The sequence below is a fragment of the Seriola aureovittata genome, chromosome 10 (assembly GCF_021018895.1).
Source record: "Seriola aureovittata isolate HTS-2021-v1 ecotype China chromosome 10, ASM2101889v1, whole genome shotgun sequence".
In the NCBI taxonomy this organism is placed as follows: Eukaryota; Metazoa; Chordata; class Actinopteri; order Carangiformes; family Carangidae; genus Seriola; species Seriola aureovittata.
Window position 1 is genome coordinate 963,704 of NC_079373.1, and position 24,076 is coordinate 987,779.

The 24,076-nt window shown below is 38.9% G+C and overlaps 1 protein-coding gene across 7 annotated transcripts; it reads right to left on the reverse strand.

Moving 5' to 3' along the window:
* Positions 1 to 9,524: 9,524 nt before the first annotated feature.
* On the reverse strand, positions 9,525 to 23,836 carry dnajc24 (DnaJ (Hsp40) homolog, subfamily C, member 24). Of its 7 annotated transcripts, none has more exons than XM_056388108.1 (5): positions 23,738 to 23,836; positions 21,639 to 21,758; positions 19,972 to 20,107; positions 16,023 to 16,091; positions 9,525 to 10,540 (listed from the first exon to the last, which is right to left on the reverse strand). In XM_056388108.1, the coding sequence occupies exons 2-5, from the start codon at positions 21,738 to 21,740 to the stop codon at positions 10,320 to 10,322; spliced, it is 528 nt and encodes a 175-aa protein (XP_056244083.1). In that variant the 5' UTR covers positions 21,741 to 21,758; positions 23,738 to 23,836; the 3' UTR covers positions 9,525 to 10,319. The 7 variants fall into 7 exon arrangements, with proteins under 7 accessions (XP_056244083.1, XP_056244084.1, XP_056244085.1 ...); XM_056388109.1 differs by having other exon boundaries at positions 21,639 to 21,742; positions 23,738 to 23,824; XM_056388110.1 differs by lacking the exon at positions 23,738 to 23,836 and adding an exon at positions 23,558 to 23,729 and having other exon boundaries at positions 21,639 to 21,742.
* Between the last annotated feature and the right edge of the window lie 240 nt (positions 23,837 to 24,076).

The following is a 24,076-nucleotide window of genomic DNA, read 5'->3' on the forward strand; positions in this document are numbered from 1 at the left end:
AGGCGACCTCTGCAGCGGCCGACGGCTCACTCAAGGATGTGATCGCGGTTTGTGGACCAAGCCTCAGTTGTGTCTGAATAGTATTGTGGGTTTTAGAGTTCTTTCCAGCCATTTTACGGAGTCCAGAGTAAAACTTCCCAGCAAAAAGTACTGCTGCGTAAGGCAGGACTTAAAATGTGACCAAACAGCGCAAAAGAATAACAATTTTAATCGAAATCAGCAGGAGCTTCCAAACTCACGTCCTACTCAATCAACTAAAGCAATAAATTATTTTTTTATGTGAAATCACAGAGGAGTGAAGGAGGTGTTTCAGCCCTGAGCAGCATCTGCAACCACTGCAGACCCCTCCTCCCCACAGAGATGACAGCAGCAAAAAGTTTGAAAATCAGTTGCCTGTAAAGCTTAGATATTATAATAATTGGAGGTGACTTGAAATGATAACCCCTGATTGGCTGGTGCTGTGATATGTTAAACTGTGTCAGAAACATCAATGATCAAATCAAGAGATAAAAGTTTTATCTTATAGAATAATTAAAATTTTCTGCTGGCCAGGATGTCACTATCAAATCTTGCTGTTCAGTATGTTTAGTTCTTCATGTCCATTAAACCTCATACGATTAACAACTAATTGTGAAAACTGAAGAAGTAGCGACTCAGATATTCTAACTTTGGTCACATGAATGGGTCAAACTCCAATAACAGTGGATCCTACATTTTCCATTATGCAGTTTAATCCTTCCTGTCTGATAAATTCACACATCTTTCAAATTCCACATGCAGGTCATGATATCATTGTGATATCATCAGGGTTATTTTCTCAGACTTTACAAAGCTCCTCCATAAAAGATATTACAGCACTGTTTTCATAGCTGAGTGGGACCATGACGAGTCCAGTCATACTACTGTTCCAGTCTTACATCATGGACCACTCAAAGTCACTGACAACAGAAAATAGAGTCTCTGTCTCTCACACTCACACAGAGCCACAGGGTTTAGTAAACCACTGATTGTTTTCATGGTCATTCATCATGTGAAGGAGTAAAAAAAAAAAAAAAGAAGCTTTAAGCTATTAACAAGCTAACAACATGCTAATGAGTCGAGGTCTGAGTATCTCTGAGGCCCTGTCTGCTACAGCCAATTAGTTAGCACCCAATGGGACATCACCTCTTATGAACAAGGTGGCTGCTGGGTGGAGCAGTGTCCCCCCCACCCCCTCTCATTTGGTTACTCTGATGAAGCTGAAATTAACTGTTACAAAGAACCATCACAGCTATGATTACTGATGTTGCAGCAGTGTGCCATCAGAGTGATTGCAGACATTTTCACTGGTTTGTTATTCATCATCATTATTAATTAACACATTTTAATAACAACAATTTAGTAGTAGTAGGGATTGGTAAGGTTGGTATGTTGGTGATGCTTTAAAGGGTCGAGGGGCAAAGACAGTTCACTATGGCAAATTATTGAATTCTGCTGATTATTCTGTATGTATAATTTAACTTTTTAAAAGCTAAAAGTTATTAGATTATTTTCAAAAGTCTTCCAAACTTAACTTTTTATCCCATCCATTCCTTTCAGTGTAGTTTATTTTCTGTTTCATCCACACATTGAAATTTAATTTTAAAGACACGTCTGTTTACCCTGATTGGGAAATTTTAAACTAATGTTTACAACCAGTGTGATCAAAAATATTAAACTTAACTTAACTCATTAGCCAGCTTTTGCTGTTGAGTTCTGTCAGTGCTACCATTTTTAAGATATTTGTCTCATAAAAACAAATATAATAGCTCACAGTATATACACAGAAACTGTGACATGCTTGAATGAGAGCGGAGTAATCCTCTGGAGATCCTGTCCATATTTGTCATATTTTATTTTTTTCCCTAAAATGTGACACAGAGATCAGTGAGATTTTCTAAACTATATTCTAAACTATATCCATATATACAGTATCAGCTGGTGATAGTATCAGTTTTACCACATTTGTGTGACAAACAAACAAAACAAAAGGATCCAAGGACTGGAGCAACCTGAAAAAACATTTGTATCTTGCTAGACTGGTTAGCAATTGCTTGTTGTATAGAGTGTTCATTCATTCATTTAAATGAAATTTCTACAAATCAAAGAGAGAAATTCAATTTTCCAAAGAAATAGGTAAAAATTAAATTATGTGCATTTACATTCGTGTTAATGCAATTTTATCAAGACGAAAATAAGAGGAAAATGTCTCTTGATCCACAAACACAACTTATGTTCAATTTCAAAATGACTTGAAACACATTCAATAATTGCGAATAATTCTTGATGGCCCTCTTTTTAGATAGGAGGTTTTAAGATGACAGTATATTATCAGAGTATATAATCCACATTCACCAAAGCCTTCCAGGCACAGTTATTAAAGGGCAATGCCACCATTTCACAGTTATTATCCTGACAGTTATTAAGCACATCCATCACACCTCCACCCCCCTCTATCAACCTTACACCACTGTCAGCCCTCCAAACAGAAACACAGACAGAGGATGAGGTGGACTGGCAGAGAGAGAGGGGAGATTAAATAGGTCTATTTGCAGGCGGTCAGAGAGTGAGAAAGGATAAGAGGAAGAAAGAGGGAGAAAAGAGGTAGAGGGTTAGACACAGAAAGTGATCTAAGGGCTCTAATTGCAGGATAGAGAGGGGTGGGGCTTTGAAAGACAAGCACAGGATACACTGTAAAAAAAACATGGAGTTGTGACCAGGCTGCCTCAACTACGACTGATCATTAGTTCTTTTAATTTAAAACTCCTGAGTCAAACTATCTGAAGCACAGATTACTTCCCCTACCAGTGCTATGCTGATGACACCTATCTATTTTTATTTTATTCTATTATTTCCCCCATCTGAAAGCCTCCATTTGCTTCTAACAAAGTGCTTCTCCACTCACTTCACTCGTGTGCAGCGTGAAGCAACAAACCACAGCAACCTCTGTGAGATTTTGACACATTACTAACCTGAAATACAGGGAAGCAGGGTGGGACAGGGAGACGTGGCTTGCTGTTTAATTCTCCACAGGTATGAGGAGAAGACGGTGGAACATATGCCTCTAACTATGATTCCTTGGGTAAACCATGTTCTCACACTCCCACCTGGCAAATTTATTATTTTGGTTTATAAAAAGTGAAAGAAAACAAAGATATAATCTTTTAATGAAACACAATGAACCCCTGAAAATCACACATTAGTTTGTATGAATCTTATTTTAGGATGACACCATTCAAGGTCATGGTTAGCATTATTGTGTCTTGTCATAGGTAATCACGGACTTTCTGCTCCAGTACTGTAAAGAGCCATATTAATAATTGGTCAATTGTATTTAGTGACTTGATAGTTAAAATGTTGAAATGCTCCTTTGGTTATGTTGTTAGTGATGTCAGAGCCAATAGCTCTCTTGGAGTTAATTAGTCTGTGGAGCAAGACAGTTTTTGAACAGTGTGCCAAGTCGAGCACAAAGAGTGGATCTTGTAACTTTATTTTTGTTCTGAGTAAACACTTTAAATGGAGTTACTGAAGATTCATTTGAGGTCAGGCATATTTCTAATACACACACTGTAGAGGTGATCTACATTGCTGGTAAGAAAGAAGATTGCTGCTTCAGGTACAATCACAAATGACCAACAGGTGCATGCTGCATGGGTCTAGCTAAAATGCTTATCCTGGCTCCTCTAACAGTGACATGTACATTGACTTATTTTAGCTCAAATGAGATGTGTGAGGCCTTTATGCTGTTTTTGACAGTCACGACTGTGACTGCTGAACAGATATTCAGCTCAAAACACTTTGAATATAAGGAGTGCAGTGGGACCCTAAAGGCTGAGTGGACTATAGGTTAAATTAAACAATGAGAATGAAGGAGTAAAGAAGCTGAGCCTTGAGAAATTTGGACCTAAGGGCTTGTGGTGTGTTATTCTGCTAGTGTAAATGTTGATATGCTAGTCTTTTGACTTTTCACCCTGCCTTCCAGAGCAAACATTCAGAACAGGCTGAACCAGTTTGAATTTACACATGATCAAATGACACTGTACAAGTTTGTTTGAAGTGCAATGAGGTTCAATATGTGGAGATACAAACCATGACTTGCCTGGATAGACGTTTTGGAGTGGAGGTTATCCAGACCTTTATGTCTTTAAGACATATCTGAAATTTGACTACCCGATTCATCTGGCTTCATAGATGAATACAGCTGGGTGTCATCTGCATAACAATGGAAAACTAGAATTACTTTCTCATGGTTGACTGCCTCTGCCGCTCAGACTAGTTTCAGATTACATCCCTGTTTATCCAGTCGTATAAAATATGAACCATTTGTGTGAAATTTTGTCATAATTGCTGTGTAAAGTCTTGAGTAATGGCTAAAAAGGGTTTTGTGAGGTCACACTGACCTTGACTTTTGTCCACCAACATCTTATTAGTTTGTCCTTGATTCCAAGTGAATGATTGGGCCAATTGTAAAGGGATCCCCTTGAAGAGTTCTCGAAATATTGCATTCACAAGGCCCGAAACCATATTTTGTGAGGTCACTGTGACCGTAACCCTTGACTTTTAGCCACCAAAATGTAATCAGTTTGTCCTTGAGTCCAGGTAAATATCAGATCGTCAATTGCGATTCTACCCAAAAGATTGTCATATGATCTTTTTGCCTGATCGCCCACCTCTAAATTACATAATATTTATTAAAAAAGCAACCAAGACATTTCTTCTGTTTCAAGCAGTACAGGCCATGGTGATGGTGGTGACATCTTGTAGTTGTTGTTGACTTTAGCTTTCTTTCCTTACTTTTACTTATTCCCTTAGATTGTTCTCTATTTGGTTCTTGTTTGGAACAGGTGTTTCAGATCATCTGGTTACTGCAGCTCTTTGATTGCACTCTAACATCTAAAAACACAGTCTTTCACTATGACAGAATTTGACTCAGTCAGTGACTGGCTTTTCAATGAATTTGCAACTCTTGCTGCATCCTTTTTTCATGCGAAACACACAAGTGACCAAGCTTCTATCACTTGTAAATCTCTTTGAGTGGTCAATAAGATTAGATAAGTGCAATAAATTGGAAGCCATTAACAATTTACCATAGAATAGATCCCATGAGTAGAAACTTCTGTTTCATGTGTCTTCTTGGAGGAAATCACAACAGCAACAACTAACAACCTTTTAAGAAAGATAAATCAAATCAGATCTAATATAGATGTATTAATTAATAGGGTCTGAAAGACAAGTTGATGGTTTAAATGAAGTAATTGTTGAAGTGAATGCAGAGAAAGTAAAGCGGCAGGGAAGTAATGAAGTCATTACATCTGACAGCAGAACTATGATTGTCAGCCTGGCTTCAGCTCTGTAAGGAAACCTGAGGTTGTTCTTCTTTTCTTCAATGAATGATGAATAATAGGAGGTTCTGGCATTACAGAGGGATTATGAACATGCTATTAGATTATCTTCAGACTGTTTTGACTACCCCAACTCTCTCTTGGCCAGAGCCCCTGCGTCTGTCACTAGACGTCTGAATTTAGTCCAGAATTCTGATACACCTCTGGTTTTCATCCCTCCAAAGTTTCCCCACAGCACTTCTTTGATCACTACACTGGCTCCAGAAAACTCAAGATAGAGTCATTGCCTATCTTCCACCACAGGCTGAAAACCACCTTTTCACACTACACCTCAAAACCCCTGGTAGCACTTCTCATGTCTTAGTTGAAGCTTGAAGTCATTGTTGAGCTTAGATACAGGATATTGAATCATATCACACAACGTAGTAGTAGTTTGGCACTTGGTCATTGAATTGTCAGTGTTATAATGTCCCTCTTTTCAGATCATTTTATGGACTTCTTGACCATTTGGGCTTAAAAGTAGAAGTTTATTCTTGATAAAAATCTGTTTTGTCCTTTTAGTTGCTGTTCTGGAACAACTCTCTTTTTTTTGGAAAGGGAACCCTTAAAACTTTTCAAAACATCTAATGCTTGTTGTTGTGGTGGTTGCACATATTGTAAGTTGCTACAGATAAAGGTAGCCTACCTGACAAATAAATTCATTTAATTACAGCAGAGCAAAGTTCATACTTGACAACAGTTGTGGAAACGATCTCAACACAAAGTTGACTTACACCAATGAGCCAAAACATTATGAATGGGCAACTTTGAAGAGTCACATGGTTGTGGACAGACTACTGGGTCAGAGCATCTGGTACCACTTTATATTAACTCCCCTTACAAAGCATTTATGAATCGTTTATAACTAGTTTATTAATTACCTTATTAACACTTTACAAATAATTTATAGGCTGTTATAACACATTAGATAAAAAGTGTAACAGTGACCTGTCAGAGTGCACATTATAGTCACAGTGTTTTGTCTCATCAGTTGAAGCAGCTGCTCTGGAGCTGCCTGCCTTCATCGACAGATGGATGGATCAGCAGTTTCCATTTTTTCTGAATATGCTGCACCGTAGAACAGCAGCCATGAAAACAATCAAACTACAAGGCCCCACATCATATGATATAACTCATTTGATGAAGATCAAGTAATATAAGTGAAAGCTCCAGGCACCCAAATAATTTTATCTAGGCTGGACAGTTTCCAGCATGTCTGTCTAATTCTTGTTTTCCTTGATCTGTCAGACTTCTGTTGATGTTCCCAAATCCCAGCAATAAACCTATACTATTATTATTACTGGAAGATAAAATGGCCAAACCTACAAAAATAACATCCAAGTTGTAACAAATTAGAATGATCCTTTTACTAATTACTGGTGAAAGAAGAGTTGATTTAATCAAATAGAAGAGAAGATTTTACAGTGTGTGAACAGGGTAGGGGTGGAGTCTTGGGAGGTTGGGGTTGGCTATTGAGGGGTGGTTGGTAGAAAGTGATCTAAAGCGCTGTAATTGTAGGTGGTGTGTTGGTGAAAGTGATTTTATATCCCAGCACATCCCAGCACGTCTGTGTGGCTGTCACATCAATATTCTACCAACCCCTCATTTAAGCATCAGCTGTCACCTCATCCAATCCCTCTACCCCCACCTCTCTCTCAATGTGTCAATAGAAACTCTCCTACACTGCTGACCACTGTTGCCGATTTTGATAATGCTGTGGAGAGAAAATAATTAGTGGAGAATTCAGACAATACATTAACCCCCACCCCAACCCCCCCATCCCCCCGTCACACCCTAACTTTCAATTCCTGCTACCCTAGATGGGTGGATGGATGGATGGATGGATGGATGGATGGATGGATAGGGGGGGATAATAGATGACAGACGATCATCTCTCGGAGCTTCTGTCAGCTGTGACCTTTGCAGGCTGAGTGACCAGAGAGAGAGCAGAGTCATTATCAGCCTTTATCCCTTTGTGTGTCTGTCACAGCCCCGCTGAGAGGAGAATGGCGCTGTCATTTAGGACACCGGTTCTAAACCTGGGGGTCAGGACACCGGGCGGTCACAGGAAAAATTTTCAGCATATGGTTTTACTATACAAATGATTTGCTTTTTTTCCCTGTTTTTGCTTTTTCCTAGATTTCAGATCATTGTTTGGACCGTGAGGAAAATGTTCAAGATTTGGTGAAATGTTGATTCAGATGAATGTTGATTTACCTCTGGAGTCTGGGTTGATGCGTCATCATTCTTGGTATTACAATGCTGTATCTGCACTTTGTGAGGATGCTTTAAGGATGTACCTTGACACAAATCACAGTTCTGAGTGAAGAGAAGGCAGACACTTTTTGTAATTAAAAAGGGCCAATCTACTTTAAAAGTCTGTCTCCCTGATGTCCAATATTCAAATGATTAAAAAAAAAAAAAAAAAAACTACAATTACCGACTTGTGGTTGTCTGCCTCCGCCTCTCAGACTAGTTTCAGATTACATCCAGTAATCCTGTTTATCCAGAATGATATAAAATATTAAACATTTGTGTGAAATTGTGTCATATTGGCTTTGCGAAGTCTTGAGTAATGGCTAAAAAGTGTTTTGTAAGGTAAGACTGACCTTGACCTTTGGCCTTTGACCTCAGTTTGTCCAAGAAGTGGACATTTGTGCCAAATTTGAAGAAATTCCCTTGAGGAGTTCTCGAGATAGATAGATAGATAGATAGATAGATAGATAGATAGATAGATAGATAGATAGATAGATAGATAGATAGATAGATAGATGGATACTTTATTTATCCCATAGGGGAAATTCATTTGAGATATTGTGTTCACAATGTCAGAATCATATTTTTTCAAAGATACATAGCACTTTACAGGGTAAAATATTAAAATAAAATGAAAAATTAAGATGTTAAAGTAATCCATTAAGGCCAATCGCCTCACCCCACCACCAGACAGGAGCCATTATGAAGGTACAGAAACATAGCTACAAGATGAGTGAAAAATTAAAAAAAAAAAAAAATTAATTAGTTGATTATTAATTAAACCACATGGAAACAGGCGAAGGGTCTTTTCCATTGCATTTGTTACCAGCAATCATGGCCAGTTTTATAAATGCAGTACGACAAATTACTGCTTAATTTTATTGAATGTTAATCTCATTATTCATAGAAAAAGACAATAACAGAAATCCCTCTGAAAATAAATCCTCGTTCAACAGAGTTGTACAAGAAATGTAGGAATAAATGAGTACAGTGTGAACACGTTATCCATGTACTCAAATCAGCTTTAACTGTTGACTGGTTTTGAACATACAGGTTGTGTGTGTGTGTGTGTGTGTGTGTGATGTGGTTGATGAGCATCAGGCATGCTAAGTAGCATCATGCAGGCAGGTTTAGACATGTAGTGAGGACCCCAGAGTCTACAGACGCCTCTCACTCTGCCTCGGTAAAACCTCAAAAGTAGACTCTCATCATCACCCTCCACTGCTTCAGCATCACATGGCCTCACAACAATCCCCATGATGGTGTCTCTGGTGCGCCACAATTTTTAAATTCTCTATGGTATGACCAAAATATGTAAATTAAACTTTAAGTATCTGACCAGTGAAAACACACGTGTATGTTTAATTATGACATTTTGTTATTTACATTGTGACAGCCCGCTGGCTATACCATGGCCTGTAGGGTGTGTCTTGTATCCCTTCAGGTCCGGGTAGGCGGAGTTTACATTTGTGCAACTGGGTGCACCTGGCCACTCCATACAGAATGCATTCAGGATCATCCATCCCAATCTTCCCCCTCTCACTCCATCGCTGGATATCCCCCTTACACCACATGGGTTCTTTTGTTTGGTTTGGTTTAGTTTAGTTGGACTTGTCTTAATTGTATACCAAGGGTATTCATTTAAAATTCATTTAAAAGTGGTCCAGCTGGGCTAAATGTCCCCAAGCTTTCTTACTCGAGTTGCAATGATTGGCTGAGTAGAAACATGTGACCAGTACCGTAAACGCAAGAAAAGCTACACCACTTAAAATAGAAACACTTTGTCATAATTGAATAATTCCCAATAATTTATAGGTTATACATTCAGGTAGAACACTGTCAACACAACATGATCACTCACAGAGAAAGTTAGAGGAGACACAATATCTTTATTTTTTTTAAGTTATTTTTCAGGCTTTTGCCTCTATTAGTCAGAGTGAGTGAGTGAGTGAGTGAGTGAGTGTGAGAGAGAGAGAGAGAGAGAGACAGAGAGAGAGAGAGAGGTTGACACGCAGCAAAGAGCCACAGGCTGGACTGGAGCCTGGACTGCCACAGCAAAGACTAAGCGTAGATGGCAGGCGCCCCCCCCAGGTGAACCACCGGGGCCTGAGACAGTCTGTCTTTCTTATTGAGTCTCTCACACAGAGCACAGCCTCCGTCTGGATCCACAATAGTTTATTCTTTATTTTCTTCAACTCTAGAATGTCACAGACTTTTATTAGAGGCAGGTCTTTATGTCTAACTCCCTCTGTTTGATATGTAGAGTTGGTCATAGTCATTAGTACGAAACCTTGTTACCGATGACTTCTCTCTCTCCCTCCCTCTCTCCTGCTCTCTCTGCTTGGAGTGCCTTATGTTTAGTTATTCCTCTAGTAATGAGTAATAAAAAGCAAGTCACCTCCAACATTCAAACTACCTCATACACACAGTTTGTTCTCAGTGAGCCATTTTATTGGTGCGTTGGTGCCTTGCTTTGTGGGCCCCTAAATAAAAGTGATTGACATGTTGAACATGAAACCTGAGATGTTGACATCTATCTTAGCAACAGAGCAAAACTCATAACTACTGACCTCCATCAACCCACAGAACACTGGTGATTTGGTGGGAAATGAACAAATGTTTGCTCAACAGTATGAAAAGTGAAAGGTATCCAATCCAGTGTTATTATAGACATTTTAACGTTGGAGTCTGTTGATGTCTTGACCATGTGACGTACACACTGAGGGAACATGTATCACAGCAGACAACCACTCCTCTGTGTTGTCCTTCCACTGTTTCTTCCTCTTCATCATCATGTTGCCTCCTCTGTGTCTCCTCCTCCACCTCCTCCTCTGAGACGCTGAATCCTCCTCCACAGCGACAACAGTACGAATACACACCTTCATCTGAAACAACATAATCACATTTTAGATAGAAAAGTGTTGATTTATCTACCTTCATCAGACAGTGATCATAAACATATACGGCCCATTATGATCCAGACATTGCTCAAAAATCGTAAGAGATTTCTCTATATTCATTTGCTATTTAAAGCAATTAGAATACAAACATTTGTATGTGTATATATATCCATCTCCTCTATATATAGTGGGGATCCAAAAGACTGAGACCACTTTCCCATTCACTTGAAAAAATGAGATATCACATTGACGTAAGTATTCAGAAGTATTCAGATACTTTGCTATGACTCTTGAAGTTAAGCTCAGGTTCCTCCGTTTCTCCTGATCATCTCTGTTTCTACACCTTGACTGGAGTCCACCTGGTAAACTCAGCTGATTGGACATGATGTGAAAGACACACACCTGTCTATATCAGGTCTCACAGTTGACAATGCAGATCAGAGCAGAAACCATGAGGAGGAAGGAACTGCTGCAGAGCTCAGAGACAGGACTGTGTCGAGGCTCAAAAACATTTCTGCTGCACTGAAGGTTCCTGAGAAGAACAGTGGTCTCCATCATTCTCACATGAAGAAGTCTGGAACAACCAGGACTCTTCTAGAGCTGGACCTGGACTAACTGAGACATCAGGGAGAAGAGATGGTCACTCTGAGCTCCAGAGAAACCTCCAGAAGGACGGCCATCAGCTCTCCACTGATGAAGTCCAGACGAAGCTTCTCCTCAGTGACAGTTTGTAAAGAAGCAGCTAAAGGACTGTGAGACTGAGAGAAACCAGATTCTCTGGTCTGATGAGACGACGCCTGAACTGTTTGGTCTCAGGTCTCAGAGTCATGTCTGGAGGAAACCAGACACCGCTCATCACCTGAACACCATCCCAATGGTGAAGCATGGTGGAGGCAGCATCAGGCTGTGGGGGACAGGGAGACTCAGGACCTCAGACCAGGCTGAAGGTTCACCTTCCAACAGGACAATGACCCTCAGCACACAGCTGAGACAACACAAGAGTGGCTTAGAGACAACTCTGTCAATATCCTGACCGGAACCCAATCCAACATCTGCAGAGACCTGAGAACATCTGTCCACTGAAGTCCTCAACAACCTGACAGAGCTGAGAGGATCTGCAGGGAAGAACAGTGTGAAAAGCTTGTTGGATCAGACCCAAGAAGACATCAACTGAGTCCTGAGTAAAGTGTCTGAATACTTCTGTCAATATGATATTTCAGTTTTTCCTTCTTAATAAAAACAGCATTTCTAAACTTCTGTTTTCACTTGTCATCATGATGTACTGCATGTAGACTGATGAGGGAGAAATGAATGTAAACAATGTTAGCATGAGACTGCAACATAAACTGTGAAGTGAAGGCTTCTGAAAACTTTCTGAATGCTCTATATCAGGCGTCACCAAATGGCGGACCGCGGTCCAGGCACGGACCTAGTGACGGTTCTGCCCGGACCCGTGAAAATTATATTATAATTATGATATTAGGCCTAATAAAAAGATAAATCATCACGACAGAAACGTCATCAATAGCCAAGCCAATCAAATCGATTGTTTACCTTTCAGCACCAGAGAACAGAGAGAGAGAGAGAGAGAGAGAGAGAGAGAGAGTAGATGAGTGAAAATGGCTTGCTCAAAAATGAGAAAAGTAGACAGTGAAAACCGAACTTTTAAAGATGAATGGACGGACCAATACATGTTCGTCCTGCCTGCAGCCACTTCTAAACCTGTGTGTCTCACATGCTGTGAAACTGTGGCGTTAATAAAAAGTAGCAACGTTAAGCGTCACTATGAGACCAAACACGGATCGTTTGATGAAACATACCCGCAGAAGTCCGCAGTGAGGGCAAGTAAGATTATGGAACTGAAAGCACAGTATGACCGGTCTACCCGTGTCCTCACACATGCATTTACAGTGTTCACTTAAGATTGCGTGGATTTTGGCGCAACACAAGAAACATTGAGCGATGGGACAGTGGTGAAGGAGTGCTTAAATGCGGCTGCAGAGATTTTACTTGACGGTAAACAAAAAACGACATGTGTGAAAAAATCAAGCCAATGCCATTGTCAGCTTCAACGACAACCAGAAAATCCGAACTATTAGCAGAGGATGTACTGGCACAGCTTGATGCAGCTGTTCAAAACGCAGTATGCATATCCTTAGCTATTGATGAGTCCACAGATGTAACAGATAATGCCCAGCTTTTGGTGTATGTGAGATTTCTTCACAAAGAGAAGAAAGAGATGTGTGAGGACCTGTTGGGTTTAATGCCACTTGAGACACACACAAGAGGAGAGGATATATATGAGGGGATAAAGGAGATGCTCACAAAAAGAAAGATTAATTTGAAGCAAGTAGTCTCAGTCACCACGGATGGTGCACCTGCCATGGTTGGTAGAGAGAAGGGGGCTGTGGCACGGATGAAACAAGACAACCCTGATCTCATAGCCTGCCACTGTATCATCCATCAGACTGTTCTCCGTGCCATTCTGTCTGAAGAGTTTGCTGAAGTAATGAATACCCACAACAACGTGAGATGGCTAAGCAAAGGGAATGCACTGGGACGCTTCTGGTCCATCCGAAAGGAAATAGCTGCTTTCTTACAGCAGCTCAAGAGACAAAAAGCAACACAGTTTGCAAACTTTTTGCAAGATAACAACAAGATGGATGTGGTGGCTTTTTTGGTGGACATCACAGGACACCTTAATAAACTCAATTTAAAGCTGCAGGGTCAGAAAAATTCTGTCTGTGATTTGATGAAAACTGTCCGCTCCTTCCAGATGAAGCTGGACATTTTCAAAGAAGATCTCCAAGGAGAGTGTGAGCACTTCCCACAAATGCGGGAACAAGTTCAGGGTAAGAGAGACATTTCCCCTTATGTCAGCTTCATAGACAAGCTGATTGGAAACTTCTGTCATCGATTTGACAGCTTCAGCCTTGGACACCAGCTCCTCCTGCTAATCGAGAATCCATTCCTTATCAGAGAAATCAGAGGATTTTCCAAAGGAGGTGACACAGACCTTCAAGTGGGATCTTGATCTTTACAGTTAGAGCTCACTGATCTGCAAGCAGATGTTGCTCTGAGAGAGCATTTTGAAACAACTGACTCTGCTACTTTCTGGTTACAGATTGTGCCTGAAACCATTTTCCCTGATCTAACCAAAGTAGCACTACACACCTTAAACATGTTTGGATCAACTTACAGCTGTAAGACAGCTTTCTCTACAATGAACATTATTAAAACAAAGTACCGTTCCTGGCTTACCAATGAGCATCTCCAAATGAGCATGAGAATGGCACTAACTCCATTTAAGCCAAGATTCAAACTGCTGGCAGGAAAGTTACATGCCCATTTCTCTCACTAGGAAAGGAAGTTGGAAAGGGAGGAAGGAGAGGAGAGAGGAGAAAGGGAGCTGCTCAAAGCTCTGCACTTTTCTTTTATTCAGTAAATTCTGCCCTGTTCTATTTTACTTGAAATGTAGGTATTAAGATTCCTGTGTTATTTTATTTTAAATGTAGTTAATACATGTTTAAAAAAGGGGGTGAGCAGCTCAAAGGTCTTTTGTTTACATTTTTTCTTAAAGATGCACTTTTATTTTATTCAAAAGATTCTGAATGTTTTTACATCACCCTAAGTTCAGGCTGCTCAAAGCTGTGTTTGCACTTTTTATTTATTTTATTCAGAAGAAATTCAGTCACTTGAAATGTAGTAAAGACAACTACAGTAATGTTTTCCATTCAAGTGCCATACAAGTTCAAACTTATCGGTGTGTTTAAAGTATACTGAAAACACTTGGAATTTGACAATAAATGATATAGAAAAGTACGTATGTTGTTTTTCATTTTCATCAGGGTGCACTATTTCGAGTGACAATATAAGATTCGGATCTTTGCTGGAGGACATTTTTGTAACTGGACCTCTTTGAATTTTAATTGCTCTATATGTATCTACAGTACATTGTATTCCTTCCATTTTATTTAACAAAGTTTATTGTAGGTGTCTTACCAAGTTTATAATACTTTTGGATTTTTCATTGTTTTTTATTTTTAATTTTAGTTTTAATTAATTCACTTATTTAGTTTAGTTTTTATTTTTTGAAAACACTCAGTCTTAGTTTAGTTTTTATTAGTTTCAGTTTTTTTTATAATACGAGGTGTTTGTCAAAGCCAGATTCAAAAGGTCAGAAAAAGTATTGTATAATAAAAACTCAACAAAACATCAAACCCTTTTAAAAATGAAAGGACTGATGAACAACCATCCACTTTAAAAGGTCTGTGTTAGTCAGTTTGTTTGTATCATTAACCAGAAAAATAACTGGAGAACAACCACAGCAACAACAGAACATAAAATCTACATCCAGGCACAAACAAACATGTAAACAGTGTAAATGTGTGTAGTTGTGTTTCCGAGGTGAGATGCATGTCGAGAAGAAAACTTGAAACAACTCAAAAACCCAACAAACTCTTGATGTTTGTTTAATTTACATGAACCAACTCAAAATGAACTCACCAGTGAACTGGACTGTCCAGCACCAGTTACAGCTCATCACTGCAGTTAATTAACAATAAAATACTTTATTAATACGGTGAACGTTTTGGACACTTTAAGTGCATGTGTACTGGTCGTACACTGGGAGCCAATCATCTGGTAAGATACTGCTCTGTCTGACACAGCTAAAGAAATGAATGTTAGATTTCATACCCCCCTAAAATACTACAGGCTTATGTACGCAATAAAGAGAAAAACTGACAACATTTGCTCTATAATTTTAGTTAGTTTTGTAAACATGCAATACAGTTTGAGTTAATTATCTTTTTTTATAAAACCTTGTTTTTGTTAATACAAGTCAATTTTATTTCAGTTTTCACACCTAGTTTTCATTATTTTGTTATTATTTTGTTATTAGTTATTGTCTATCTCTCCTTTCAGGATTTCCACCAGTGTATTCCAAAGCTGGCTTCCTGCAGGGACCTGTGTTGACCCTGCCCAGACCTGAGTCCGTCCTGGTTTGAAACCTAGATATAAAGACGTCAACCCCTAGCCTTGAGTCGTCAAAGCCCACCCTGCCTGTCACTGAGAGCGTATTGGGTGCATGCATGTTCTGGGACTGGGCTCACTTCACCGAACCGAGCACCCCCAGCTCTGCATATCCTGGCAGCTATACTGTCAGAAACCCTGCCTATATTACCTGAATAATGCACTGACAACTTGAAGTAGACAAATTTAGTGGAGATGTAGTGTGAGTACAGACGATGCAGCTGAACAAACTGATGAGTTAAGTGTGAAACTACCTTGTTACAATGTAGAAGGAAGTGTTAATTTTACACTCAGAATTCAGCTGCTGGATATCCTGTGGTTAAGGCAAAGATACGTAACTCTGTATGCAAGATAACAAATGTATCATTTATCATCTTCATCAACTACTGCTATTTTGTTTTTATGTGTCTTAGTGTAAATGGTGTGTCATTACCCTTGTCCCAGGTCATGTCCTCCAGATAGACTGTAGAATCTACTGGCCAATCCTGTTTCAGCTCCTGTGCTGGAGAAGCATTAATGCATCATTATTATGGTGGAAGGAAGACCAGCAAAATTATGTAATATTCACAATGAACACTATGAGGTCTTTACACTATATGTGTGTATTGAGTCTGGACGAGGCAGAATACATGGCTACAGTGGAAGCACCTCACTGTGACCGTTTGTGACTGAGTCTGTTTGATACTAGACTGCATACGTCCAACACAATCCCTAACCTGAACGATCACATAGCTTCTTTTCCCTACTCACCCACAATATCACCCCCACGAGAACAGTCCTACCAGACCTTTGTTCTCATGCTTACGTCATGTGCACTGGACTTTTGTTGTCATGGTTACAGTAATGAACAGGGGGTTAAGCGTGTGGAATGGTCATGGTTTGCTTAGGTGTAGGCATAAAAACAAATTAGCTCTGTTTAGGAAACGGACACACTGTCAAAAAGACACACTGTCAAACGGACGAACCGTTAAAAGGACGAACTGTCTAAAAGACACATTGACTAAAAGAAACACTAAGAAAAAGACACACTGTCACACTGATTTATTTTTGTGTGTAATTCTGTTCATTTAATGGTTTAGTTTGCAATCCATTTAGTTCATTTATGAGTTGAGCGCTATTTGAGTTCCGCCACCAGGTGATGCTGTTGAGGCAACAAGAGACAATTTGTTTAATCCGCCCATTCAGTTTCACAACTGTATTTGTATTTGTGTGAAAGGCTTTAAGGTATAATTAAAAAGTTTGGGACGACATTTTTCTTTCAAGTGGAGGAGGGTGTGAGGGGTCAGTTATTTCAAGACTGTTTATGTTTATTATCGTTGGTATTTCATATTGTGAATTAAGAGACCCCCCTGATTTATTTTAGTGTGTAATTCTGTTCATTTAATGCTTTAGTTTGCAATGCATTTAGTTCATTTATGAGTTGAGCGCTATTTGAGTTCCGCCACCAGGTGATGCTGTTGAGGCTACAAGAGACAATTTGTTTAATGCGCTAAGAGAAGAAGAAAACGCAGTTCAGAGTTGTTGTCGTTGTAAACAGCATGACAGCTTACATGCTAGTTGCTTTAGCAGCTAAGGACACACAGGTGGACTGTAAAGTTATTGTTTCCTATTTTATATTGTGTAAAATAAATAAAAGACACTGTGAGAGAAAAGTCCGGCTTGTGAAGTCATCCTGAGCTGCAACATTACAAAAAAAAAAAAACTACAAGCTATGCGGACTTGCAGCCACTTGTTGCCAGCGCGTCATTTGGCAAGACATACTGTCAAAAAGACACACTGTCAAAAAGACACACTGTCAAAAAGACACACTGTCAAAAAGACACACTGTCAAAAAGACACACTGTCAAAAGGACAAACTGTCTAATAGACACACTATCAAAAAGACATACTGTCATACAGAAACACTATCGAACAGAAACAGAAATATACACTGTCAAAAAGACACGTTCAAACACAGTTTAAAAAGACACATTGTCAGAAAGACACACTGTCAAAAGGACAAACTGTCTAAAAGACACATTGTCAGAAAGACACTGTCAAACAGACACTGTCAATAGACACAATGTCAGAAAGACATAAACAGTTTCAAAAAGACACACTGTTAAACAATGTCAAAAAGACACATTGTCTAAAAGAAATACTGTCAAACAGAAACACTTGAAAAGACACTGTCAAAAAAAACACTCAAAAAGAATACAGTGGACAGAATCTCAGTCAACAGATGGAAAGTGAAATCAATGGACTGATGGATAGAGTGATGATGGAGGGATGGATAGACAGGTGAACGGATGGATGTTCACACACATTTTTTACACTTCACTCTTGAGGAAACAGTCATTATCAAGTAGTACAGTTTGACAGTGATAATGACTTTGAACCATGAATAATTAGTGCTAAACTTTGCTTGGCTTTTAATTAGTGTGAGGAATAATTGCTGCTAAACTAGTGATAATTTAAAATAGGATAAATAGTGAGGGAGAGGCAGGAGCTTTCAAGGAAGCATTTACGCACATATACCGACAGAAAAACACCTTATTTCCTACAGTTTCTGAGACAACAGTATGATCGTTTGAGAAGTTTCTAGGTCAGACTTGTAACATTTCTGTAGCACTGTGAACATGAAACAAGTCTGAATTGAATACTGTCAGAGTAACATAAAGACTGCAGCAGCAGCACAAAGTGAAACATGCAGAGAGCTACAGAAATGTGCTTCTCGTTCCATCTTCAAATGTCCCTGTAGTAAATTATGCACAAAGGGAATAAGATCAGTTTAATAAACTTTGAGACTGTGAGACAACTTGAAGTTGTTGAGATTCTTCTCAAATCACATCATCTATGTATATTTTTAATTTTCATTCATGTCAACTTAATATGCAGGACCGTGTGTGGTCAATGTGTGAAACTGACCAACTTCACTCCTCTACTGCCTCCACACAAGAACACATGCTCTCACTGCTTTTATTTATCCTCTACACAGATATGTCAGAACAGGTATGAAAACAGGACCATGCTAAAGTATGCAGACGACTCTGTTATTGTTAGTCGGCTCCAGGACAATGACACCAGCCACAGCACAGTCATAGATGATTTTGTCAAGTGGTGTGAGGAGTCCTACCTTTAACTGAACATATCTAAGACAAAATATATGATAATTGATTTGAGAAGACGAGCCAACACACATGAAGTCACATCCATCAAAGATCAGACAGTGGAATGTGTACAATCTTAAAAACACCTCTGGTAGAACTTTGAGGTAAATTGTGAAGCTGTGTGCAAGGAGGGGCACCAGCATTTGTTGTGTCTGAGAAAACTGTGGCATTTCCATATTGACAAGACCGTGATGATCTTATTCTACCGTGTGCTTTTGTTGAATCGATTTGATCTTGTCTCAAGTATAATGGCTTGAAAATCTGTCTTTAAAGAGCGGGCATTCTCTCAATCAAATTGTTAAATGGTCCAGTCAGTTGAATGGTGCACATCTTAACCTAGCATCCCTGTACACCAGACAGTTACAGCAGGTAGCTGACTTGATTTTAAATGACGGCTCACACCCTCTGAACAGTGAATTTCAGCTTCTTCCTTCTGAATGAAGGTTCATAGTCCCAAAGTGCAAAACAAAACGGTATTAAGTGTTTTGTTCTATCAGCCATCACTCATATAAATAAGGGTTAGGGTTAGTGCATAGAAGTAATGTCTTAATTGATTTATTTATCTTTACTTACCCTGTGCATTTGGTGTTGTCTGTGCTGTGTGTTTTTACTGCAAAAAAAAATTACCTACGGGTACAAATAGAATAGCCTACCTACCTACCTATCATATTCCTGTTTCTGTTGTCATGACAATGGAACAAGTTTGAAACAGTGACTGACACATGGCTGATTAAGATTACATGTTAACCAGCAGTCTTTTTTTTTATTTACCTGCAGAAGGTAAGACTTTTATTAGAGGCAGGTCTTTATGTCTAACTCCCTCTGTTTGATATGTAAAATTAATCATAGCAGTATTTTAGTGCGAAGCCTTGTTTTCATTCATCCATGTTGAAGTTACCGCATTACCTGTTAATACAGAGTTAACACCTTCCGTAACTGTTTCAAATTAAAAGAACTCAAGAGTTTCAGTAGACAGAAATCCCTATATTTCTTAAGAGGGCTGGTAATGCTATGCTGACAAATTATCAAGCTATTGTAAAAACACTGTTCTGCTGTCAGTATTTGTAAGTACTGTAAATATCATATAGACACTGGAATAAAAAATAAAATGTAAAATGAGCCACCTAGGCTGTGTGATATTTCACAAAATGAATGTCATGATTAATTGTTACATTTACCTCTGTAAAAATTAATGCAACATTATTACATTATAAGTGAAATGTGAGGTCCTACCTCTCCTCTGCAGGTCGTACTGTCTCCTACTGTTCTGGTCGCTGAGGATCCTCCACACTGCATCAACTTCCAGAAACTTCTCCAGACCAGATTCTGCTTCTGTCGGACACTCGCCTCTAAGACGGTCTGGGTGGTACTACACACACACACACACACACACACACACACACACACACACACACACACACACACACACACAGATACACAGGGAAATTCATACTAAAAAAAGGCTGGAACTCTGGAACACACCAACTTGATTTAACAAGCTCAGACTCCTGAAGACTGATAATCCGCATCTGTTTTAACACAGAACAAAGTCAGTAGATTTTGTCCCTAAATTTCTACCATATAGTCCTGTCAAGAAATGATGACTTTATGACAGCATGAATAGACTGCAGTGAGCCATAACCTCCTCCACATACATGCAGGCGTGTGTGTGTGTGTTGTGTTAAGACATGAAAAACAGATTTGAATTGAGAAAACATTGAGTTTACCTTGAGTACTGGCTATCAATACAGTGGCAAGAAAAAGTAATTGAACCCTTAGGAATGACCTTCATTTATGTATAAATTTGTCCTCAAATATGGTCAAATCTTCATCAAAGTTGCAATTATGAACAAACAGTCAATCTGAACTAATAATACAAAATCATTATAGTGTTCTTGTCCATATTGAAAAAATCATCCAAACTATCACAGTGTAACTGGAAAATGTATGTGAACCCCTCAACTAATGACATCAACAAGAGTTCAGGAGTTATCAAACCTGGAGTCCAATCACTGAAACAAGACTTGAGGTTTGGGTTGGAGACACTTTGACGTATAAAAAACACTAAAATATTTAGAGTTTGCTGTTCACAAGAAACATCTGCTGATGAGAACCAGGCCTCACATATCTCAGAGGACTTATGATCGACAATTGCATGAATTAGCATGAAGCTGCAAGGGTCACAGGAGTCATCTCAAAGAGTTTAGATCTTCATCAGTCCACAGTCACACAAACTGCCTATAGAACAACTTCAAACAAAGATAATCCACCTTCTGAAGTGGCCCAGTCAGAGCCCAGACCTGAATCCTGTGGAAATGTTGTGGACTGAGCCAAAGAGAGACATGAAAACCAGATATCCTAAGAATATGTCTGAACTGAAGTAGTTCTTGAAAGAAGGATGGTCCAAACTTCCTCCTGAACATTGAGCAGCTCTGATCAGCAGCTACTGGAAGCTCTTGTTGGAGATTATTGGGGCCAAATGAAGTTCAACCGGTTATTAAACCAAAGGGTTCACTGACTTTTTCCACCAGAACTGTGAATGTTCAATAAAGACACCAAAGATTAAAATTGTTTGTGTTATATTTCCTTATAAACCCTCACAGGCAGAGGCAGAAAGAGAGGGAGAGGGAGAGAGAGAGAGAGAGAGAGAGAGAGACTACACTGGGATTCTGCTATAACTATATAGTGCATGTGCCCTCTACTGTCTCCACATGCAGCTGCTAAAACGGTTAAAAAATATAATTATATTTTCACGTAACGCTGGCAGTGTGTCCCACACCTAATGGAGCCAAGCAGTGTGGAGACAGACAGACAGACAGACAGACAGACAGACAGACAGACTGACTATCTAATAGTAGCTGTGTGTTACTTCAGGCTGGCACAGAGGGTAGTGTGTTTACCTGTAGGGCCAGCTGCTGGTATCTGTGTCTGAGCTGCTGGACCGAGTCTGAGGGGCTGGCTCCCAGGACAGCATACAGGTCCTTCTTTTCTGCTTCGCACATCCCTGCTCTAACACAAGACTAAAATCAGACTGAGACATCAATGACTACTGGTAAAGTTAATGCTCTTCACACTGGCATTTACATATAAGCATCACTGGGCTCACAGCAGCATGTAGTGCACATCGTAAACTACAAAAACATATTTGAAAGTAGGGGTGGGAGAATTATTTTATTTTATTTTTGATTAAGATTAAAAACCATCCCCTCAACCACTCCCTGATTACACTTTGATGTATGTTAGCAACGTACGTAGGAGTGCATCATCTCGGGCAGTTTGTCGGTTCACAGACTTTCTATAGATAGTTTGCAGAGACTGTTCCCTGTTTGGCTGCTATCCCACTCTCAGATATCTTTAACTTATATCGTGTATAACTGGAAAATCTACTTTTATCTTCTATTCTTTTAGTTTTGAAATCGTTTTTTTTTATTTTGTTTTTTATTTTTTGGTGGTGCTTGATATTAGCTTTACTATCAACTATCAACAAGCTGCTGCCAGGGTTGATGTGTTGTAGTTGATCTTATCTATTTTTGTTAAATAATATATTGTATATTTAATTGTATATATTTATATACATTTTTTTAATTTATCTCATGTTTTTATGTTTTTTTTGTTTTTCCATTGAATTGTATTTAAAGAGTCCAATGATAAAAATCCTTTTTTTTAAGTTCAATAAATGTGTGGTGTTTCCAAAGTCAATGATTAATGGTGTTAAATAATCGTGATCTCAATATTAATCAAAATAATCCTGATTATGATTTTTGCTTGATCAGTAGCGGGTACAAAGCTCAAAGGTAACTAAATACACACTCTTTTAAAACACTGAATTTTTAAAGGTCAGAACTCAAAATGAATTATCAGTAGAGAAGAAGGAGCAAATCTAAACAACACATCAAGAATGACATGGTCATGTTCTGCCTCCTCAGTGTGTCCGGTGGACAGAAAAACTGCTGCTGCTATTAGCTGAACACTACACTCAGTACTCTGAGAGAGGCTGCTGATATCTTGTCCAAACCTCCTCCACACTCCTCACACTAACACTCCTCTCTTTACAGACACTATTCAAAAAACTATAAGGCACTGATTTACTTATTAATTATTCACTGAGCAACTGGATTACATGACATACAAAAGAAAATTAGAGAAACAAACGTGTCTCACAACTGGAAAAAATAAAATTATTGGGGCATCTCTAGTGGATTCTCACCAACATAGTATTCAGATAATCAATAAAAGAACCACGGAATTAATCAGCAACTACTTTGCTCATCTATATTCAATACTGAATGTTCTGGAGTTTGGGATTTTTGGTCAGACTGAACGAGACACCTGGAAACATTACCTCATATTTTGCACAATTTCCTGACCAAACAATTAATTGAATTATCAAGAAAATAGAAAAACAGTGTAATCTATTATCAAAACAATTGTTAATATATGTAATATACCTATTAGAAAACTGAAAAACGAATCCAAAAATTCTTTTCAAGTGGAGGACAGAGAATCATTGAATGCCAAATAAAATATTTTTAAGAAACATAATGAGGTGGCTCACGAACCTTGTTATTAATTAAAGAATTGAACAGATATACAAATATACTCGATAGTTATCCCTACGTTGAATCTGGACTTACTTTACTTCCGGGTTCTTAACAACACTGATTCTTCCCCGCCAGATGTTTGACAGTGAGACGGGAGCAGTGCAGCGTTGTTACACAGGCAGTGAACTGACTGCCTACGAAGCTACGACTCCACCAATGTTTTCTACACGGTGTTATAGAGCAAAAACATGGCGCTAACTCCACCGAGATGAACTCACATCAAAATACACGCTCGAGCGCTGTATGGAACCAACGTTTAACGTTGAAGAAACCGGAAACGTTGTTCTTCCTTTAACGTTAGCTTGTGATGAGTAGAGCGCGTTAAACAGACACTTTGGGTTCTGTCCTTTAGTTGAGTTTTTTCTGTTTGTGCTCTAGATGTAAATCACTGAACATACCTTAAAAAGAATGCTGTCGCTCGTGAGACGACATTGTGTACAGCAATGTTATGAGTCCCCGTGAAAAACAAGCTACGTGTATAGTCCGCCTGAATACTGTTCCGCTGACAACTTCCTGTCTTTTTAGACATTTAGAATTAAAGAATAAAAGCGTCATTGCTACATCTCTGCAACTTTGTGAGAAACGGAAAAAGCAACCACATGCAAATGCATATATATGTATATGTATATATATGTATGTATATGTAACATTATGTACCCATAAATAGAGAGATAATAAATGCTTTATTATTCAAAACATTGTCCATTTCATCTTATTAAAACAATTCAACAATAGCC